At 43.2% G+C, this 17,759-nt stretch overlaps 1 protein-coding gene across 3 annotated transcripts in view; it reads right to left on the bottom strand.

Moving 5' to 3' along the window:
• The window catches only part of EFCAB7 (EF-hand calcium binding domain 7), a 52,018-nt gene that overhangs the window by 7,728 nt on the left and 26,531 nt on the right, over positions 1-17,759 (bottom strand). For 2 of the 3 annotated variants that reach the window (XM_075832755.1, XM_075832756.1), the window contains exons 6-9: positions 16,354-16,475; positions 7,739-7,877; positions 5,477-5,586; positions 1,235-1,392 (exon numbers count right to left, since the gene is read on the bottom strand). In XM_075832755.1, the coding sequence (XP_075688870.1) occupies positions 1,235-1,392; positions 5,477-5,586; positions 7,739-7,877; positions 16,354-16,475 (529 nt within the window). The remainder of the gene's footprint in view (positions 1-1,234; positions 1,393-5,476; positions 5,587-7,738; positions 7,878-16,353; positions 16,476-17,759) is intronic. The other variant, XM_075832757.1, reaches the window with a different exon arrangement.

Raw genomic sequence — 17,759 nt, 5'->3', positions numbered from 1 at the left:
AATCTCATATTTACCCAGAACTCTCTGCTTCTTCGTCCAGGCCGGCCTCCAGGGATGACGTTTCATCCCATGTGACTGCTGCAGCCAATCACAGGCTGCAGCGGTCACATGGGATAAAACGTCATCCCAGGAGGCCGGGCTGCAGGACGTCAGAGGGACGTGTCGCCATGGCTACAGGTAAGTATTTTTTTTTTTTTACCTGCTGATTTTGGCAGCAGAGATTCCGGCCGAAAAACTGCACCCCAATTTGGTGCGGTTTATTTCCCTGCGGCGTTCAGGGCGGATACGATGTGTACTTTTACGCCCTGCGTGAGCATACCCTTATAGAAAGCTGGTGATACAATAAGGAGGGATCATTTCTGCTTAAAGGGAAAGTCAACCATCTCTCAAATACAGTTTATTGTTCACTGTTATCAGCCACTTCAGGCTTAGGGGGAAAGGTTTACTATACGAATCTTGCCGCATTGTTCACTACTTTATGTCAATATTTGCAGCATATTCAAGGTTAAATGTCCCTTTAATATCTGGTTTTAGTCCTTCTGCTATTAATTCTCCGGCTACAAATGATAATAAGGTGATAATATTCAGTTTTGCTGTAGGTTGGAAAATGAGATGTTCTTTTTTGTTTGACCCGTCTGGATTGTAGCCTATTGTGCTGCCATCTAAAGGCCAGTGTAAAAACTGCAATATTTGTAATTTACGTTTGCATGGTTAGAAACGTAAAAACTAAAAACAAAACATTTTCCTAAATTACAAAAATCTCCTTCCTGACAATTGCGTGCCTATACTGCTAAATTCTACTGCCATAAGTGGTTAAGACAGGAGCCGCCCTCCCAGATCTGTCCAGCAAGGGCCACGTACTTCAACCTAGAAGACTGTCAGGGTATGTTCACACGCCCTATTTACGGACGTAATTTGGGCGTTTCTCGCCTCGAATTACGTCCGAAAATACGGCTCCAAACATCTGCCCATTGAATTCAATGGCTCTTACGATGTTCTGTGCAGACGGGCTTTTATTTTTACGTGCCGCTGTCAAAAGACGGCGCGTAAAAAGACGCCCGCGTCAAAAAAGTGAGTGATGTCCTCCCCTCCGCTGTCATCTGTGCCATTCAGGGAAAAAAAGGACCGATGAGGGAAGGGATAAAATGCTGACCCGCCGGATCGCTTTATTTTATTTTTATTACAGAACAATAGCGGGACTCTGGTCCTTCACCTCCTAAACACTCAAATTCACCTGAACTCGGCCGTCAGTTGTAAATCCTGACGGTCGTCTCTATAGACCAGACGGGCTTCTTTGGTGACTTGCTTCTTATTCTTTCTCAGTCGGCAGCCTGTAGTAAAAGGTAGAAGTGTGTAGGAGCCGGCTCCGAGATCACCTTTCCAGACGTAGGACTGTGGGCAGGGAATGGAAAGTAGGTGAAATGATGAGGACGGACACGAGTCTGCACTTATAGCTTCATATTCTTATACAGCCGGGTCATGTGACCACAACAATATATGTGACACTGGGAAAAGAGTAGCAGCCAATGGAGGGGAGACAACTGCAGAGGAAAGCTTTGTGTCTTCTATCAAGTGCTGATCAGACCTAACATTAAAACCACCGGCCTAATATTGCGTAGTCGCCCCCGTGCCACCAAAACACCTGTGACCCGGCGTTATCCTGCAGTGCGGCGGGGGCGTTATCCTGCAGTGCGGCGGGGGCGTTATCCTGCAGTGCGGCGGGGGCGTTATCCTGCAGTGCGGCGGGGGCGTTATCCTGCAGTGTGGCGAGGGCGTTATCCTGCAGTGTGGCGAGGGCGTTATCCTGCAGGGTGGCGGGGGCGTTATCCTGCAGGGCGGCGGGGGCGTTATCCTGCAGTGCGGCGGGGGCGTTATCCTGCAGGGCGGCGGGGGCGTTATCCTGCAGGGCGGCGGGGGCGTTATCCTGCAGGGCGGCGGGGGCGTTATCCTGCAGGGCGGCGGGGGCGTTATCCTGCAGTGCGGCGGGGGCGTTATCCTGCAGTGCGGCGGGGGCGTTATCCTGCAGTGCGGCGGGGGCGTTATCCTGCAGTGCGGCGGGGGCGTTATCCTGCAGTGTGGCGGGGGCGTTATCCTGCAGTGTGGCGAGGGCGTTATCCTGCAGTGTGGCGAGGGCGTTATCCTGCAGGGTGGCGGGGGCGTTATCCTGCAGGGCGGCGGGGGCGTTATCCTGCAGTGCGGCGGGGGCGTTATCCTGCAGGGCGGCGGGGGCGTTATCCTGCAGGGCGGCGGGGGCGTTATCCTGCAGGGCGGCGGGGGCGTTATCCTGCAGTGCGGCGGGGGCGTTATCCTGCAGTGCGGCGGGGGCGTTATCCTGCAGTGCGGCGGGGGCGTTATCCTGCAGTGCGGCGGGGGCGTTATCCTGCAGTGTGGCGGGGGCGTTATCCTGCAGTGTGGCGGGGGCGTTATCCTGCAGTGTGGCGGGGGCGTTATCCTGCAGTGTGGCGGGGGCGTTATCCTGCAGTGTGGCGGGGGCGTTATCCTGCAGTGTGGCGGGGGCGTTATCCTGCAGTGTGGCGGGGGCGTTATCCTGCAGTGTGGCGGGGGCGTTATCCTGCAGTGTGGCGGGGGGCGTTATCCTGCAGTGTGGCGGGGGGCATTACCCTGCAGTGTGGCGGGGGCGTTATCCTGCAGTGTGGCGGGGGCGTTACCCTGCAGTGTGGCGGGGGCGTTACCCTGCAGTGTGGCGGGGGCGTTACCCTGCAGTGTGGCGGGGGCGTTATCCTGCAGTGTGGCGGGGGCGTTTTCTCCTGCAGTGTGGTGGGGGCGTTATCCTGCAGTGTGGCGGGGGCGTTATCCTGCAGTGTGGCGGGGGCGTTATCCTGCAGTGTGGCGGGGGCATTATCCTGCAGTGTGGCGGGGGCATTATCCTGCAGTGTGGCGGGGGCGTTATCCTGCAGTGTGGCGGGGGCGTTATCCTGCAGTGTGGCGGGGGCGTTATCCTGCAGTGTGGCGGGGGCGTTATCCTGCAGTGTGGCGGGGGCTTTATCCTGCAGTGTGGCAGGGGCTTTATCCTGCAGTGTGGCGGGGGCGTCATCCTGCAGTGTGGCGGGGGCGTTATCCTGCAGTGTGGCGGGTGGCATTATCCTGCAGTGTGGCGGGTGGCATTATCCTGCAGTGTGGCGGGGGCGTTATCCTGCAGTGTGGCGGGGGCTTTATCCTGCAGTGTGGCGGGGGGGGGGACGTTATCCTGCAGTGTGGCGGGGGCTTTATCCTGCAGTGTGGCGGGGGCTTTATCCTGCAGTGTGGCGGGGGCGTTATCCTGCAGTGCGGCGGGTGGCATTATCCTGCAGTGTGGCGGGGGCGTTATCCTGCAGTGTGGCGGGGGCATTATCCTGCAGTGTGGCGGGGGGGGGACGTTATCCTGCAGTGTGGCGGGGGCTTTATCCTGCAGTGTGGCGGGGGCTTTATCCTGCAGTGTGGCGGGGGCGTTATCCTGCAGTGCGGCGGGTGGCATTATCCTGCAGTGTGGCGGGGGCATTATCCTGCAGTGTGGCGGGGGCATTATCCTGCAGTGTGGCGGGTGGCATTATCCTGCAGTGTGGCGGGGGGGGGGCGTTATCCTGCAGTGTGGCAAGTTGCGATGTCCTGCATGTTATGACACCTTTATATCATAGCCAACAGTAACTTTATCAGTAATTTATGGTACAGTAGTTCTTCTGTGGGATCAGACCAGACGGGTAGCCTTCCCTCCCCCGCACATCAATGAACCTTGGTCACCCATGATCCTGTGGCCTGTCACTGGTAGTTCCTTCTAGGAGCACTTTTTGCAGGTATTGATCACTGTACACCGGGAACACCTCACAAGACCGGGAACACCTCACAAGACTGGGAACACCCCACAAGACCGGGAACACCCCCACAAGACCGGGAACACCTCACAAGAGTGGGAAAACCCCCACAAGACCGGGAACACCTCACAAGACCGGGAACACCCCACAAGACCGGCCTTTTGGAGATGCTCTGGCCCTTGTTAGGGTATGTGCACACGCTAACTGAATTTATGTCTGAAATTACGGAGCTTTTTTCAGAAGAAAACAGCTCAGTAATTTCAGACTTAATTGCTCGTACTCGCGTTTTGTGAGGCGTCCATTACGGCCGTAATTTGGAGCTGTTCTTCATTGGAATCAATGAAAAACGGCTCAAATTACATCTCAAGAATTGTCCTGCACTTCTTTTGACGAGCCGTCTTTTTTACGCGTCGTCGTTTGACAGCGACGCGTAAATGACAGGTTGTCTGCACAGTACGTCGGCAAACCCATTCAAATGAATGGGCAGATGTTTGCCGACGTATTGGAGCCGTATTTTCAGGCATAATTCGAGGCGTAAAACGCCTCGTTTACGTCTGAAAATAGGTCGTGTGAACCCAGCCTTACAGGCGCTCAGATTCTTACACTTCTCCATTTTTCCTGCTTCCAACATCAACTTCAAGAACTGACTGTTCACTTGCTGCTGAATATATCCCCCTCATTGTCAGGCGCCATTTTAACCCCATAATCAATGTTCTTCACTTCATCTGTCAGTGGTTTTATGTTACGGCTGATCGGTGCATATTTTATAGGGTTTTCTCACCTCAACAAGTGATGGCATGTTGCTAGATCAGCGGCGGTCTGGCTGCTGGGATCCCCGCTGATCACTAGAATGAAGAGACGGTTGCGCTCTGGAGTGCAGCACCACGTTTGGATCCTCACCACACGCAGCTCCGTCCTGTCCCTGTGTCTAGTATTGCTGCAAAACCCCACACACTCTGCATAATGCTGCTCCAGACTTTTATTCCCGTGATCGCTAGAGGTCACAGAGGTCATGTCCACACGATCAGCCAGAATATTCCAGCAATAAATGACATCATTTTCTGAGGTGTGACATCCCCTTTACACCCCTCTTCCTAGTCTAGCCCCCAGCCTGATGACCAAGCAATAATTATGGTCTCGATTGGTCTGTCAGAAAAGTATGTTCTCTCTGAAGAAGATTTTCTAACATATTACTCCAGAGACACATGTACTACAAAGGTCACATCCTGATGGTGGCACAAATGGATCCCAAAAGAGATGAGTATATACTGACTGCCCGTCGTGTCCGAGACGTCACACTGGATGTGGCCGGCCTTAGGCTCTGTTTCCATTACTTTCGAGGCTTCCTTCGGAGGTATACGTTGGGAGGATGTGGCAAGGCTGTGACATACGCCGTGGTAAAGTCACACAGTGGCCTATGTCGCCAATAGGCTCCCATGTAACAAGTGTAGGTGCCTACGCTTTTCCATACAGTTAAAAAAAAAGTGTACGGACGTATACCAACACGACCGATGGCAAAAGGAAATATTTTTTTTGGGCAACGGTCGGGTGAATGATACGTTTGGTGTATGCGCCGGGAGCTCCCTGGTGTATACACCAAATGTAAGGCTCAAACATAATGGGAACAGAGCCTTTCTGAGATGTTGGGTTGATAAGCAGAGTCTTGCCTCTTTGTTGCGCAGTTCTGTGAAGGATACAAGCGGAGGTTCTCCTCGTCCATCACTTTCCTTCAGGATATACAGAGCCGTGTCCACAGACATCCAGGGGGAAGATTTCCCTACAGAAAAAGAGAATTCCTTAAAAAAATGCAAAACTACTAAATGTAAAACAATGGAGATGATTGTGTATCACACTTCTTGCTTTCTCCCGAAGTATCACCTCTTCACGGTCGTGGTCGCATTACTCTTTAAATGCGGTTTACCTTTTCGCTGTGGTGCACTACGATTATCTAAGGAAGGTCTGAGATCAGTCCGAAATGTAATATTGTGACAATTTTGGATTGCGTTCAATAAATTTACACTTACCTGAGCATCAGCTTTGCGGTACGGGGTTTTCTGTAAACCATAGACTCTAATGGCATCCGTTTAACGGATAAAAAAAAGGGTTATGAGAATTCATGACGTATTCGTGAAAGGTGTCCCCTAATAGTCTGTGATTAACGGATGGGATTGTAAGGGGGATCAAAAGCTGAAAACCCAATCTGACCTACTCCTGTTCATAGAGCGGATGGGGTCCTTATAATGTATATAAGAGCTGTAGCCTGAAGCCCAGGAGAGGAAAGAGATGTGTGCTGCTGCTGCAAAGAATTGTCTACACTAAAACAGTGTAAGAAACCACCAGCTGTGTGAGCAGGAGGAGTTCATGATGGTTTTGCAGTCTCTGAATGTAATAAAAATGGTTTCCATTCATTGTCAGCAAGCAGAGATCTTAATCACACCGAGGAATGGAAACTCAAGGTATGCTAGAAAGTTGCGGAACTTTTTATTATACAATGATTACGCTTTATCATCATAATACTGGACAAGCCCTTTAAATACATAGTAATACTCTATAACAGTGATACAAAGAAAATAAAGATCTGCTGCAAGATTAGTGGTTTATATTGGCAAGCAAGCAGAGGTAGGGAGTGGTGGCCTGTCTGTCACACCAAAACATTTCTGTACTTTTATCTCATTATCCTATTCTACTACTAAGGCTACATTCACACGTTTGTGACTGATTTACGCGCATAAAAACGGGCGTAATTCTGTCCGTTGTCTGTTGCGTTTTTCATCAGTGTGCTTTGCGTGTGGGATGTGTTTTTCACGCACTTGCAAGTACTTCTTTTTTTTTTTTTTCAATGTAATTGATGCATAAAACACGGATGTTTTCACGCGCCCATTGACTTGAAACTCACGCATGTGTGAATTGCCACATTAAAATCAACGGGGCCGCGTGCTGTGCGTTGTTTCAACCCACAGCACACGGACGAGAATCACGCTCGTCTGAATGAGCTCTTAGGGTCTGTGCACACGATAACTGCATTTACGTCTGAAATTAAGGAGCTGTTTTCAGGAGAAAACAGCTCCTGAATTTCAGACGTAATTGCTCGTACTCGCGTTTTGCGGGGCGTCTTTTACGGACGTAATTTGGAGCTGTTCTTCATTGGAGTCTATGAGAAAACGGCTCCAAAAACGTTCCAAGAAGTGTCCTGCACTTGACAGCGACGCGTAAAATGACAGCTCGTCTGCACAGAACATCGTAAAGCCCATTCAAAGTAATGGGCAGATGTTTGCCGACGTATTGGAGGCGTATTTTCAGGCGTAATTCGAGGCGTAAAATGCCTCCAATACGTCTGAAAATAGGTCGTGTGGACCCAGCCTGAGGGTAATTTTACAGGCTTCGTTTATGCGTACAATTCGGCGATTCGACCATCCGATCGACTATAGAAGGAAGCGTGCGATGCATCTTTACATATGTCCATTATTCGATATTGCGATGAGGCTGAAATCGTAGTCACATGGTAAGGAGGCCTGCAATAGAGTCAAAACGGTGCATGGCCCCATGGCAAAAAAACTTTTTGATTGCGATTGCATTTACATACAGTGATGGGATGATCTTCTGATCAAAATTTTAGCACTGAAGATTTGCAATTCCGATTCTGAATAGCTGAAGAAGTCGTCTGCGATTCTGAAAAGGGGTAAACTCTGCTGAGAGATCATCAATCAGAGCAAAGCTCTAAAATCTGCCCCATTATATATTTTCTTAACAACTCTGTTCCTCTTTATGACGTTTTCTGATATTATTTTGCACTAACATTTCCCATCATAATGCAAGAGTTTTCTAAAAATACTTCAAACTGTGGAAGCAGCTCCATAGAACACCACTAGAGGGCAGCACATCCCCAGTCTCCTGGTCATGCAGTAGCAGCAGCACTCAGTGTCACATACCTTCAGCTCTGCTGAGATTTAACGGGGTGATTGTCAGATAAACTGTAGATTTTAGGGTTAGCTGCAGCCTGTAGTGATGACTGATTATACTGTTCTCTTCCAGGAAGAAGCATCCTCTGGACCGAGTACAAGGCCAGTCCTAATAATGACAAGAGCAAACTGTTCATAACATAAATGTAATGTAGAATATAAAGACAATCATTGCGTCTGTGGTTAAGACGAAGGAGTTGTAAAGTGTCCCGGGAGCGGGCATGTAGATTGTGTGCACTGGATCAGAGCTCTGACATCTTACCAGACTGAGCAGAACCTGCCGAAAAATCCAGGGGTTCACATCAACAGGATCTATTACTTCTAATTGCACATAAATAAAGCTTAATCTTTGTAGAATAAAAAGCCCGGCAACTTTCTAATATACTTTGTATTTCAATTTCTCAACATTTTCAAAATCTTTGCTTGCTGTCAGTGAATGGGGGCATACTCCTTTACATACAAAGTACAAACCATATTGAGGGTTTGCTGTAATGTCTGCAGTTTAGGGTCCAATCTTCTGTCCGTTAGTCCGGACTCTATGTCAATACATGTAAACAAAAATATTCCCATTATTCACTAACAACAAGCAGAGATCTTGAAAGTTTTGCTGAATTCAAGCAAAGTATATTAGAAAGTTGCAGAATATTTCATCATACAATTAACATGTTTTCTTGATTTACAGAAAATCCTTTTAAGTCGCATAGGGGGGGGGGGGGGGGGACTTTATTAAAGGTTTTACTTCTGTGAAAACCCCTTTCTGAACCCGCTATTTATGTATCATCACTGAAATCAATATGTGGCATCAGAGAGGGAACTCCTCATAAAACAGAACCTTTATTCATCAGTCACATTGATATACTCCAGGTAATTCTGTAGAATACAAACACCCCTGACACAGGATTGAATCAATAAGCAATAATCACCTGGAGTATCCAGAAAATTCTATCTAGGGGGCGTAGTACCGTACACATCCTATGGACAAACTCCGGGGGTACAAAAATTATATCACACACAAAAAGTGTCATTACGAAGCACCAAATATTACATTAAATGACCACAACACCGACACATCATTGCTTCATCCGGGGACAAGCTGTGTGTGATTGGAGACCTATAAAGCTATATACACATGTAGAATAAGTATCTGCTTGTATCGGCACAATTGGTGAATGAAGATGATGCATATGACAAGGCAGGCCGGTGTGTAGATGCTGTAGATGGGGGCTTGGTAGTCCACATGGTCTGTGATGACTTCCTGGGGTGGCGCCACCTAGATAGAATTTTCTGGATACTCCAGGTGATTATTGTGCATTATTGATTCAACCCTGTGTCTGGAGTATTTGTATTCAAAATAATTACCTAGAGTATATTAATGTGAATAATGAATAAAGGTTCTGTTCCTACTCTGTGATGCTACGTGCAGTTTATAGTCGGAGCGGCTCTTGCTTCGGAAGTCTGCTAGCACCTGTCAATTACAAGGACGTCCATTGATTTCAATGGCTGCCACAATGCTTCTCTTGAAGAGGTCACGTTGCTGCCATGGCGATCACAGCTGATTGCGAGGGTGGGGTTATGGGGGCGGAGTCATAGCGGCGTGACCCACTCTGATGAGCTAAATTGAGGACATACTCAATTAAAAGGGGATGTCCAGAATTAGAAAAACATGGCTGCTTTCTTTCAGAAATAACGCCACACTTGCCCAGAGGTTGTGTCTGGTATTGCAGTTCAGCTTCATTCAATTGAATGGGACTGAGCTGCATTACCACACACAACCTATGGACAAGTGTGGCGCTGTTTCTAGGTTTTTCTAACTCTGGACAATCCTTTTAGAACTTGTTCTCATCAGCGTTGAACTTCCGTTTGGATTTCCGTTCGTCTGTAACGGAAAGATAAAAGGAAAGAATCGCTAGGTTTCCGTTTTTCTCACGAGAACAATAGCGTAGTGTGCTGCACAATTGCTTCTGTGGAGAAAAACGGAAACCCAGATGAAAGGAGGCAAACAATCAAACTGAAACCCAAAAAAATACCATTGAAATCAATGGCGACGCAAACGGAAACGATACTTTCCGATTGTCTTTCCGTTCATCTGACGGAACAGATGAACGGAAACCCATACGGAAGTTCAACACCGATGTGAACAAGCCCGCTATGAATGAAGATGTGCCCGATCCCCTTATACATAACAATCCATCTTATTCTCATGTACAACAATAAATAAATATAATAAATGGCGCATTATAAACATAAGGTCTGTACTGGTAGAAATACGGCGTTTAACCGGAGCGCGCGTCGTTAGGTGAGCGGCGTCTACCGGGACTCATTGCTCGGCTTTCCAGGAAATAGCCGCCATTGAACTGTAAAGCCGGGGAAATGTAAGTGTCAGGCCGGATACGATTTACGGGGGGTCGGGGCGGAAAACAAAACCAGGAGTTGTTATTGGAAATGGGAACGCGCCCCAAGAGAGCTGTGACTGCCGCATTTTCGGCCTGCGTTCTACAATCATTTTATGGGCCTCATACTCCTCCCCGGGGGCCCTTTACGGCGGGGCCCGAGCAATTTGCCCTTTATGGCTTTAATATCTGAAGCTATTATTTCAGGTTGGAGGAAAAAAATAAAATAAAATAGAGACCCTAGTAAAGTCCGAATGAAGTAAAGGACGGCGAAGAACCGCTGATCAATAATAACACTCTACAAATATTGACTCTGGGAACGGAATTTGATGTGTCCCCCACAGGAGAGGCCGCGCCGGTGATTTATCAACGTGACGGTGAGGAACCTCCTAAATGAAAATCAATGGCGATATAGAGTAGGGGGGAGGGGAGGGGGTTATTCGGGTGCCTCGTACCTCAACTGCGCAATATGGCCTCACAGGAGGTGTCACTTAACCCCTTCCTGCTCTGTTTCTGCTTTCCCAGCACCGCTACCACTCCGTTCTGGCGATTGGCGAGGGGCGCTGACCGGATATTAGTCTAGAGTTATGTCATCAAAGGTAAAAGAATAAAGAAATAATAAACATTGTAATATCCGATCCTCCGGTCTGCCGCCCCTCGTGGTGTTTAGACCCCGGTACAATGCCGTCACGTGACCCATTACCATGGACGGAACGCAGCGGTTGTGATAAGTGGCTGCTCGATAATCTGCCACTGCCTATCTCCAGGGTAACAAAGGATTGGGCAGGCGGAAGACCAACTCGAGCCCATACACATTGGAAGCCGGACTGAGAGGGACCAGAGCGCCAAACTAGGCCAAACCGTATTTAGTTTTTCCTTTATATAAGATGCAGCAAGTGAGGCCCCTGCACATGGCCTCCATTGTGCAAGGGTTCCGTCGTTTGGACGCAATCAATACCGTAGTCGACTGCGCTATTCATTCCGTCAAAACGACGGAACCCTTGCACAACGGAGACAGACGTAAATCATTTGCACCGGATCCGTCACCATTGAAATCAATGCTGATGCAAACGGAAACGTATGGATTCCGTTTGTTTCAGTCAGGGCTCCGTTCACGGGTTCCCCTGACGGAAAACTCAAACGGAGCCCGTGGATGGGAACGAAGCCTTAAATGGACAAAGTTTGAAATTTGATTTTCCTATATACAACACATGCAATAAGGGGTTACACGTAAACATATAGAAAGACTTCTAGTAAAGAAAACCGTGGCCCTGGGGTCTAATATCAGTGCAAGATAAAGCGCCATTGTACTTCATGTATTAAAGATTAGCCTGTTGTGGGATTTAAAGGAAGGCAGCAACCGAGGAATCGTGTCATACACAATAATTAAGTCCCATTATTGCCCCCTGTTGCCCCCTCTGACCTTACGGACTGGGAGTTACCATGACGATGTGTATCAAAGTGAACAGGTCAGTGGGGAATTACCTGGACTTATAACAAGATGTGGAATAGCAGCAGGTTCAAATGCAATCATCTAAAAAGAAATATTTTATATCCATTACACGGTGTCCATTATATTGCACTATAAGTGACGGAGCCGAGCCATGTACTCGATAGAAATCCTGGCCCAGGCTGTGCAGAGAACTACAGTACTGCTCCACGCAAGGTATATTCCTGCACATAGGGAGCAGTATTATAGTAGTTATATTCTTGTATATAGGGGGCAGTATTATAGTAGTTATATTCTTGTATATAGGGGGCAGTATTATAGTAGTTATATTCTTGTATATAGGGGCAGTATTATAGTAGTTATATTCTTGTATATAGGAGCAGTATTATAGTAGTTATATTCTTGTATATAGGAGCAGTATTATAGTAGTTATATTCTTGTATATAGGAGCAGTATTATAGTAGTTATATTCTTGTATATAGGGGGCAGTATTATAGTAGTTATATTCTTGTATATAGGAGCAGTATTATAGTAGTTATATTCTTGTATATAGGGGCAGTATTATAGTAGTTATATTCTTGTATATAGGGAGCACTATTATAGTAGTTATATTCTTGTACATAGGGGGCAGTATTATAGTAGTTATATTCTTGTATATAGGGGCAGTATTATAGTAGTTATATTCTTGTATATAGGGGCAGTATTATAGTAGTTATATTCTTGTATATAGGGGCAGTATTATAGTAATTATATTCCTGCACATAGGGAGCAGTATTATAGTAGTTATATTCTTGTATATAGGGAGCAGTATTATAGTAGTTATATTCTTGTATATAGGGAGCAGTATTATAGTAGTTATATTCTTGTATATAGGGGCAGTATTATAGTAGTTATATTCTTGTATATAGGGGCAGTATTATAGTAGTTATATTCTTGTATATAGGGGACAGTATTATAGGAGTTATATTCTTGTATATAGGGGACAGTATTATAGTAGTTATATTCTTGTATATAGGGGCAGTATTATAGTAGTTATATTCTTGTATATAGGGGCAGTATTATAGTAGTTATATTCTTGTATATAGGGGACAGTATTATAGGAGTTATATTCTTGTATATAGGGGGCGGTATTATAGTAGTTATATTCTTGTATATAGGGAGCAGTATTATAGTAGTTATATTCTTGTATATAGGGAGCAGTATTATAGTAGTTATATTCTTGTATATAGGGGCAGTATTATAGTAGTTATATTCTTGTATATAGGGGCAGTATTATAGTAGTTATATTCTTGTATATAGGGGACAGTATTATAGGAGTTATATTCTTGTATATAGGGGACAGTATTATAGGAGTTATATTCTTGTATATAGGAGCAGTATTATAGTAGTTATATTCTTGTATATAGGGGGCAGTATTATAGTAGTTATATTCTTGTATATAGGGGCAGTATTATAGTAGTTATATTCTTGTACATAGGGGGCAGTATTATAGTAGTTATATTCTTGTATATAGGGGCAGTATTATAGTAGTTATATTCTTGTATATAGGGAGCAGTATTATAGTAGTTATATTCTTGTATATAGGAGCAGTATTATAGTAGTTATATTCTTGTATATAGGGGGCAGTATTATAGTAGTTATATTCTTGTATATAGGAGCAGTATTATAGTAGTTATATTCTTGTATATAGGGGGCAGTATTATAGTAGTTATATTCTTGTATATAGGGGGCAGTATTATAGTAGTTATATTCTTGTATATAGGGAGCAGTATTATAGTAGTTATATTCTTGTATATAGGGGACAGTATTATAGTAGTTATATTCTTGTATATAGGGGCAGTATTATAGTAGTTATATTCTTGTATATAGGGGACAGTATTATAGGAGTTATATTCTTGTATATAGGGGGCGGTATTATAGTAGTTATATTCTTGTATATAGGGAGCAGTATTATAGTAGTTATATTCTTGTATATAGGGAGCAGTATTATAGTAGTTATATTCTTGTATATAGGGGCAGTATTATAGTAGTTATATTCTTGTATATAGGGGCAGTATTATAGTAGTTATATTCTTGTATATAGGGGACAGTATTATAGGAGTTATATTCTTGTATATAGGGGACAGTATTATAGGAGTTATATTCTTGTATATAGGAGCAGTATTATAGTAGTTATATTCTTGTATATAGGGGGCAGTATTATAGTAGTTATATTCTTGTATATAGGGGCAGTATTATAGTAGTTATATTCTTGTACATAGGGGGCAGTATTATAGTAGTTATATTCTTGTATATAGGGGCAGTATTATAGTAGTTATATTCTTGTATATAGGGAGCAGTATTATAGTAGTTATATTCTTGTATATAGGAGCAGTATTATAGTAGTTATATTCTTGTATATAGGGGGCAGTATTATAGTAGTTATATTCTTGTATATAGGAGCAGTATTATAGTAGTTATATTCTTGTATATAGGGGGCAGTATTATAGTAGTTATATTCTTGTATATAGGGGGCAGTATTATAGTAGTTATATTCTTGTATATAGGGAGCAGTATTATAGTAGTTATATTCTTGTATATAGGAGCAGTATTATAGTAGTTATATTCTTGTATATAGGGGGCAGTATTATAGTAGTTATATTCTTGTATATAGGGGCAGTATTATAGTAGTTATATTCTTGTATATAGGGGCAGTATTATAGTAGTTATATTCTTGTATATAGGGGCAGTATTATAGTAGTTATATTCTTGTATATAGGGGCAGTATTATAGTAGTTATATTCCTGCACATAGGGGCAGTATTATAGTAGTTATATTCTTGTATATAGGGGCAGTATTATAGTAGTTATATTCTTGTATATAGGAGCAGTATTATAGTAGTTATATTCTTGTATATTGAAGCAGTATTATAGTATTTATATTCTTGTATATAGGGGGCAGTATTATAGTAGTTATATTCTTGTATATAGGAGGCAGTATTATAGTAGTTATATTCTTGTATATAGGGGGCAGTATTATAGTAGTTATATTCTTGTATATTGAAGCAGTATTATAGTATTTATATTCTTGTATATAGGGGGCAGTATTATAGTAGTTATATTCTTGTATATAGGAGGCAGTATTATAGTAGTTATATTCTTGTATATAGGGGGCAGTATTATAGTAGTTATATTCTTGTATATAGGGGTAGTATTATAGTAGTTATATTCTTGTATATAGGAGGCAGTATTATAGTAGTTATATTCTTGTATATTGAAGCAGTATTATAGTAGTTATATTCTTGTATATAGGAGGCAGTATTATAGTAGTTATATTCTTGTATATAGGGGCAGTATTATAGTAGTTATATTCTTGTATATAGGGGCAGTATTATAGTAGTTATATTCCTGTATATAGGGGCAGTATTATAGTAGTTATATTCTTGTATATAGGAGCAGTATTATAGTAGTTATATTCTTGTATATAGGGGGCAGTATTATAGTAGTTATATTCTTGTATATAGGGGGCAGTATTATAGTAGTTATATTCTTGTATATTGAAGCAGTATTATAGTAGTTATATTCTTGTATATAGCGGCAGTATTATAGTAGTTATATTCTTGTATATAGGAGCAGTATTATAGTAGTTATATTCTTCTATATAGGAGGCAGTATTATAGTAGTTATATTCTTGTATATAGGGGCAGTATTATAGTAGTTATATTCTTGTACATAGGAGGCAGTATTATAGTAGTTATATTCTTGTATATAGGGGGCAGTATTATAGTAGTTATATTCTTGTATATAGGGGCAGTATTATAGTAGTTATATTCTTGTACATAGGAGACAGTATTATAGTAGTTATATTCTTGTATATAGGGGGCAGTATTATAGTAGTTATATTCTTGTATATAGGGACAGTATTATAGTAGTTATATTCCTGTATATAGGAGCAGTATTATATTAGTTATATTCTTATATATAGGGGGCAGTATTATAGAGGGCAGTATTATAGTAGTTCTATTCTTGTATATAGGGGCAGTATTATAGTAGTTCTATTCTTGTATATAGGGGGCAGTATTATAGTAGTTATATTCTTGTATATAGGAGCAGAATTATAGTAGTTACATTCTTGTATATAGGAGCAGTATTATAGTAGTTATATTCTTGTATATAGGGGCAGTATTATAGTAGTTATATTCTTGTATATAGGAGCAGTATTATAGTAGTTATATTCTTGTATATAGGAACAGTATTATAGTAGTTATATTCTTGTATATAGGGGGCAGTATTGTAGTAGTTATATTCTTGTATATAGGGGCAGTATTATAGTATTTATATTCTTGTATATAGGGGCAGTATTATAGTAGTTATATTCTTGTATATAGGAGCAGTATTATAGTAGTTATATTCTTGTATATAGGAACAGTATTATAGTAGTTATATTCTTGTATATAGGGGGCAGTATTATAGTAGTTATATTCTTGTATATAGGGGCAGTATTATAGTAGTTATATTCTTGTATATAGGAGCAGTATTATAGTAGTTATATTCTTGTATATAGGAGCAGTATTATAGTAGTTAGTGCTAATAAAGGATCCTCTACAGTTTTGAAATCTAACAACGTAGGAATTTTTGCAATCCAAAATTGCAGGCAGTAATATTGGAAGCTTTTGGACAGTATAATAATCGCGATGAGTACTATCGTCTTGGAGGTGAAACACAAGTACATATAGTAGTGGGAATTTTCATTGTACAGGGAATTACCTGCAGATCACTGGGTTCCACATTTCTGGAATTCTTTGCGCTGAGAGGTCCCATATTAATCACCATAGACGTTGTCCCTTTGTAGTTTCGCGCTGATGAGGGCCGTGAGGATCTACTTTCTACTGAAATAAAATAAGGGACTTATTATTATTTCTCATTCAGACAATAAATTGAGTAAAAAGATTACGTACACATTGTGAGTGTATAAATGCAGCCACAGTGTACCCAGCCAACAATCACTGCTATGAAAGCCATGACCAGCGAGGCCCAGGCTGCAGCTCCGCTGCCGAGTAGGAGCAAATCCTCACTTCATGTACTGCTAATCTCTATTAAAGTGAGGACACCAGTTATTAAGCCTCAGTAAGAGGGGATCCTGGGGATCCGCGAGCAACATCTTCATGTTCATCGCGTGGAACGTGCTACTGTATCCGCACAATCAGGAGCGGACCCTACAGCTGCGACACACAGTAGAAGTCCCACTGTAGCGGCGGAGACGGGAGAAACCTCCGATCTCCGCCATTTAACCATTTGTGTATCGCTATCAATTCTGCTGAACATTGATCTCGTCACAGGGAAATCCTGTGATGCGATCAGTGCCCATACTGCACAGAGTCCATTGAAGGACCACGGGGCTGTTTGACTATGTTCCCTGTTGTTAATACTAACAACTGTCTGTGTACTATTGTACACAGGCTAATGTAGTGAAATATAGATTTTTGGCAGTACATTATAGTTAAAAGATCTTAATTGAAAATCCCCCTATGGAATAAAAAAAAAAAGTAAAATAAAAACACAGGTTAACAACCTGTACAATCAATTTCTAACATCATTTAACCCCTTAGTGACCAACAATACGCCTTTTCACGTTGGTCACTTAGGGGCCTTAGGGTAGGCTGACGCCTTTTCACGTGAGCCTAGTCTAAGTCCTGCACGGGTTTCCCGTGCAGGCTGGAGCCGCGGCTCTGCTGTCTGATGACAGCTGAGCTCCTGCTCCAACGCCCGCGATCGAAGTTTACTTCGATCGCGGCCGTTTAACCTGTTAAATGCTGCCGTTAATAGCGACCGCGGCATTTTACTTTGTTTAAAGAGGGAGTGTGCTCCCTGTCACCCATCGGCGGCCCGCAAATGCAATCGCGGGTCTCCGATGGGTTGTCATGCCAGCCGGGGGCTTGATAAAAGCCCCCAGGTCTGTCCTGGAGGCACGTCCTAACAGATTGCCTGTCAGATTTACACTGACAGGCAATAATGCTCTGGTATAAGAAGTATACCAAAGCATTATAGCAGCGATCTGAAGATCGCACAGTAAAGTCCCCTAGTGGGACTAGTGAAATAAATAATAAATGTGAAATAAAGATTATTAATAAAAATTACAGTAAAAAAATAAATAAAACCATTTTTTTCCATAA

The sequence above is a fragment of the Rhinoderma darwinii genome, chromosome 7 (genome assembly GCF_050947455.1).
Source record: "Rhinoderma darwinii isolate aRhiDar2 chromosome 7, aRhiDar2.hap1, whole genome shotgun sequence".
Lineage (NCBI taxonomy): Eukaryota > Metazoa > Chordata > Amphibia > Anura > Rhinodermatidae > Rhinoderma > Rhinoderma darwinii.
Note: the sequence above shows the minus strand (reverse complement) of the source record. Positions and strands in the feature narration are given on the sequence as shown.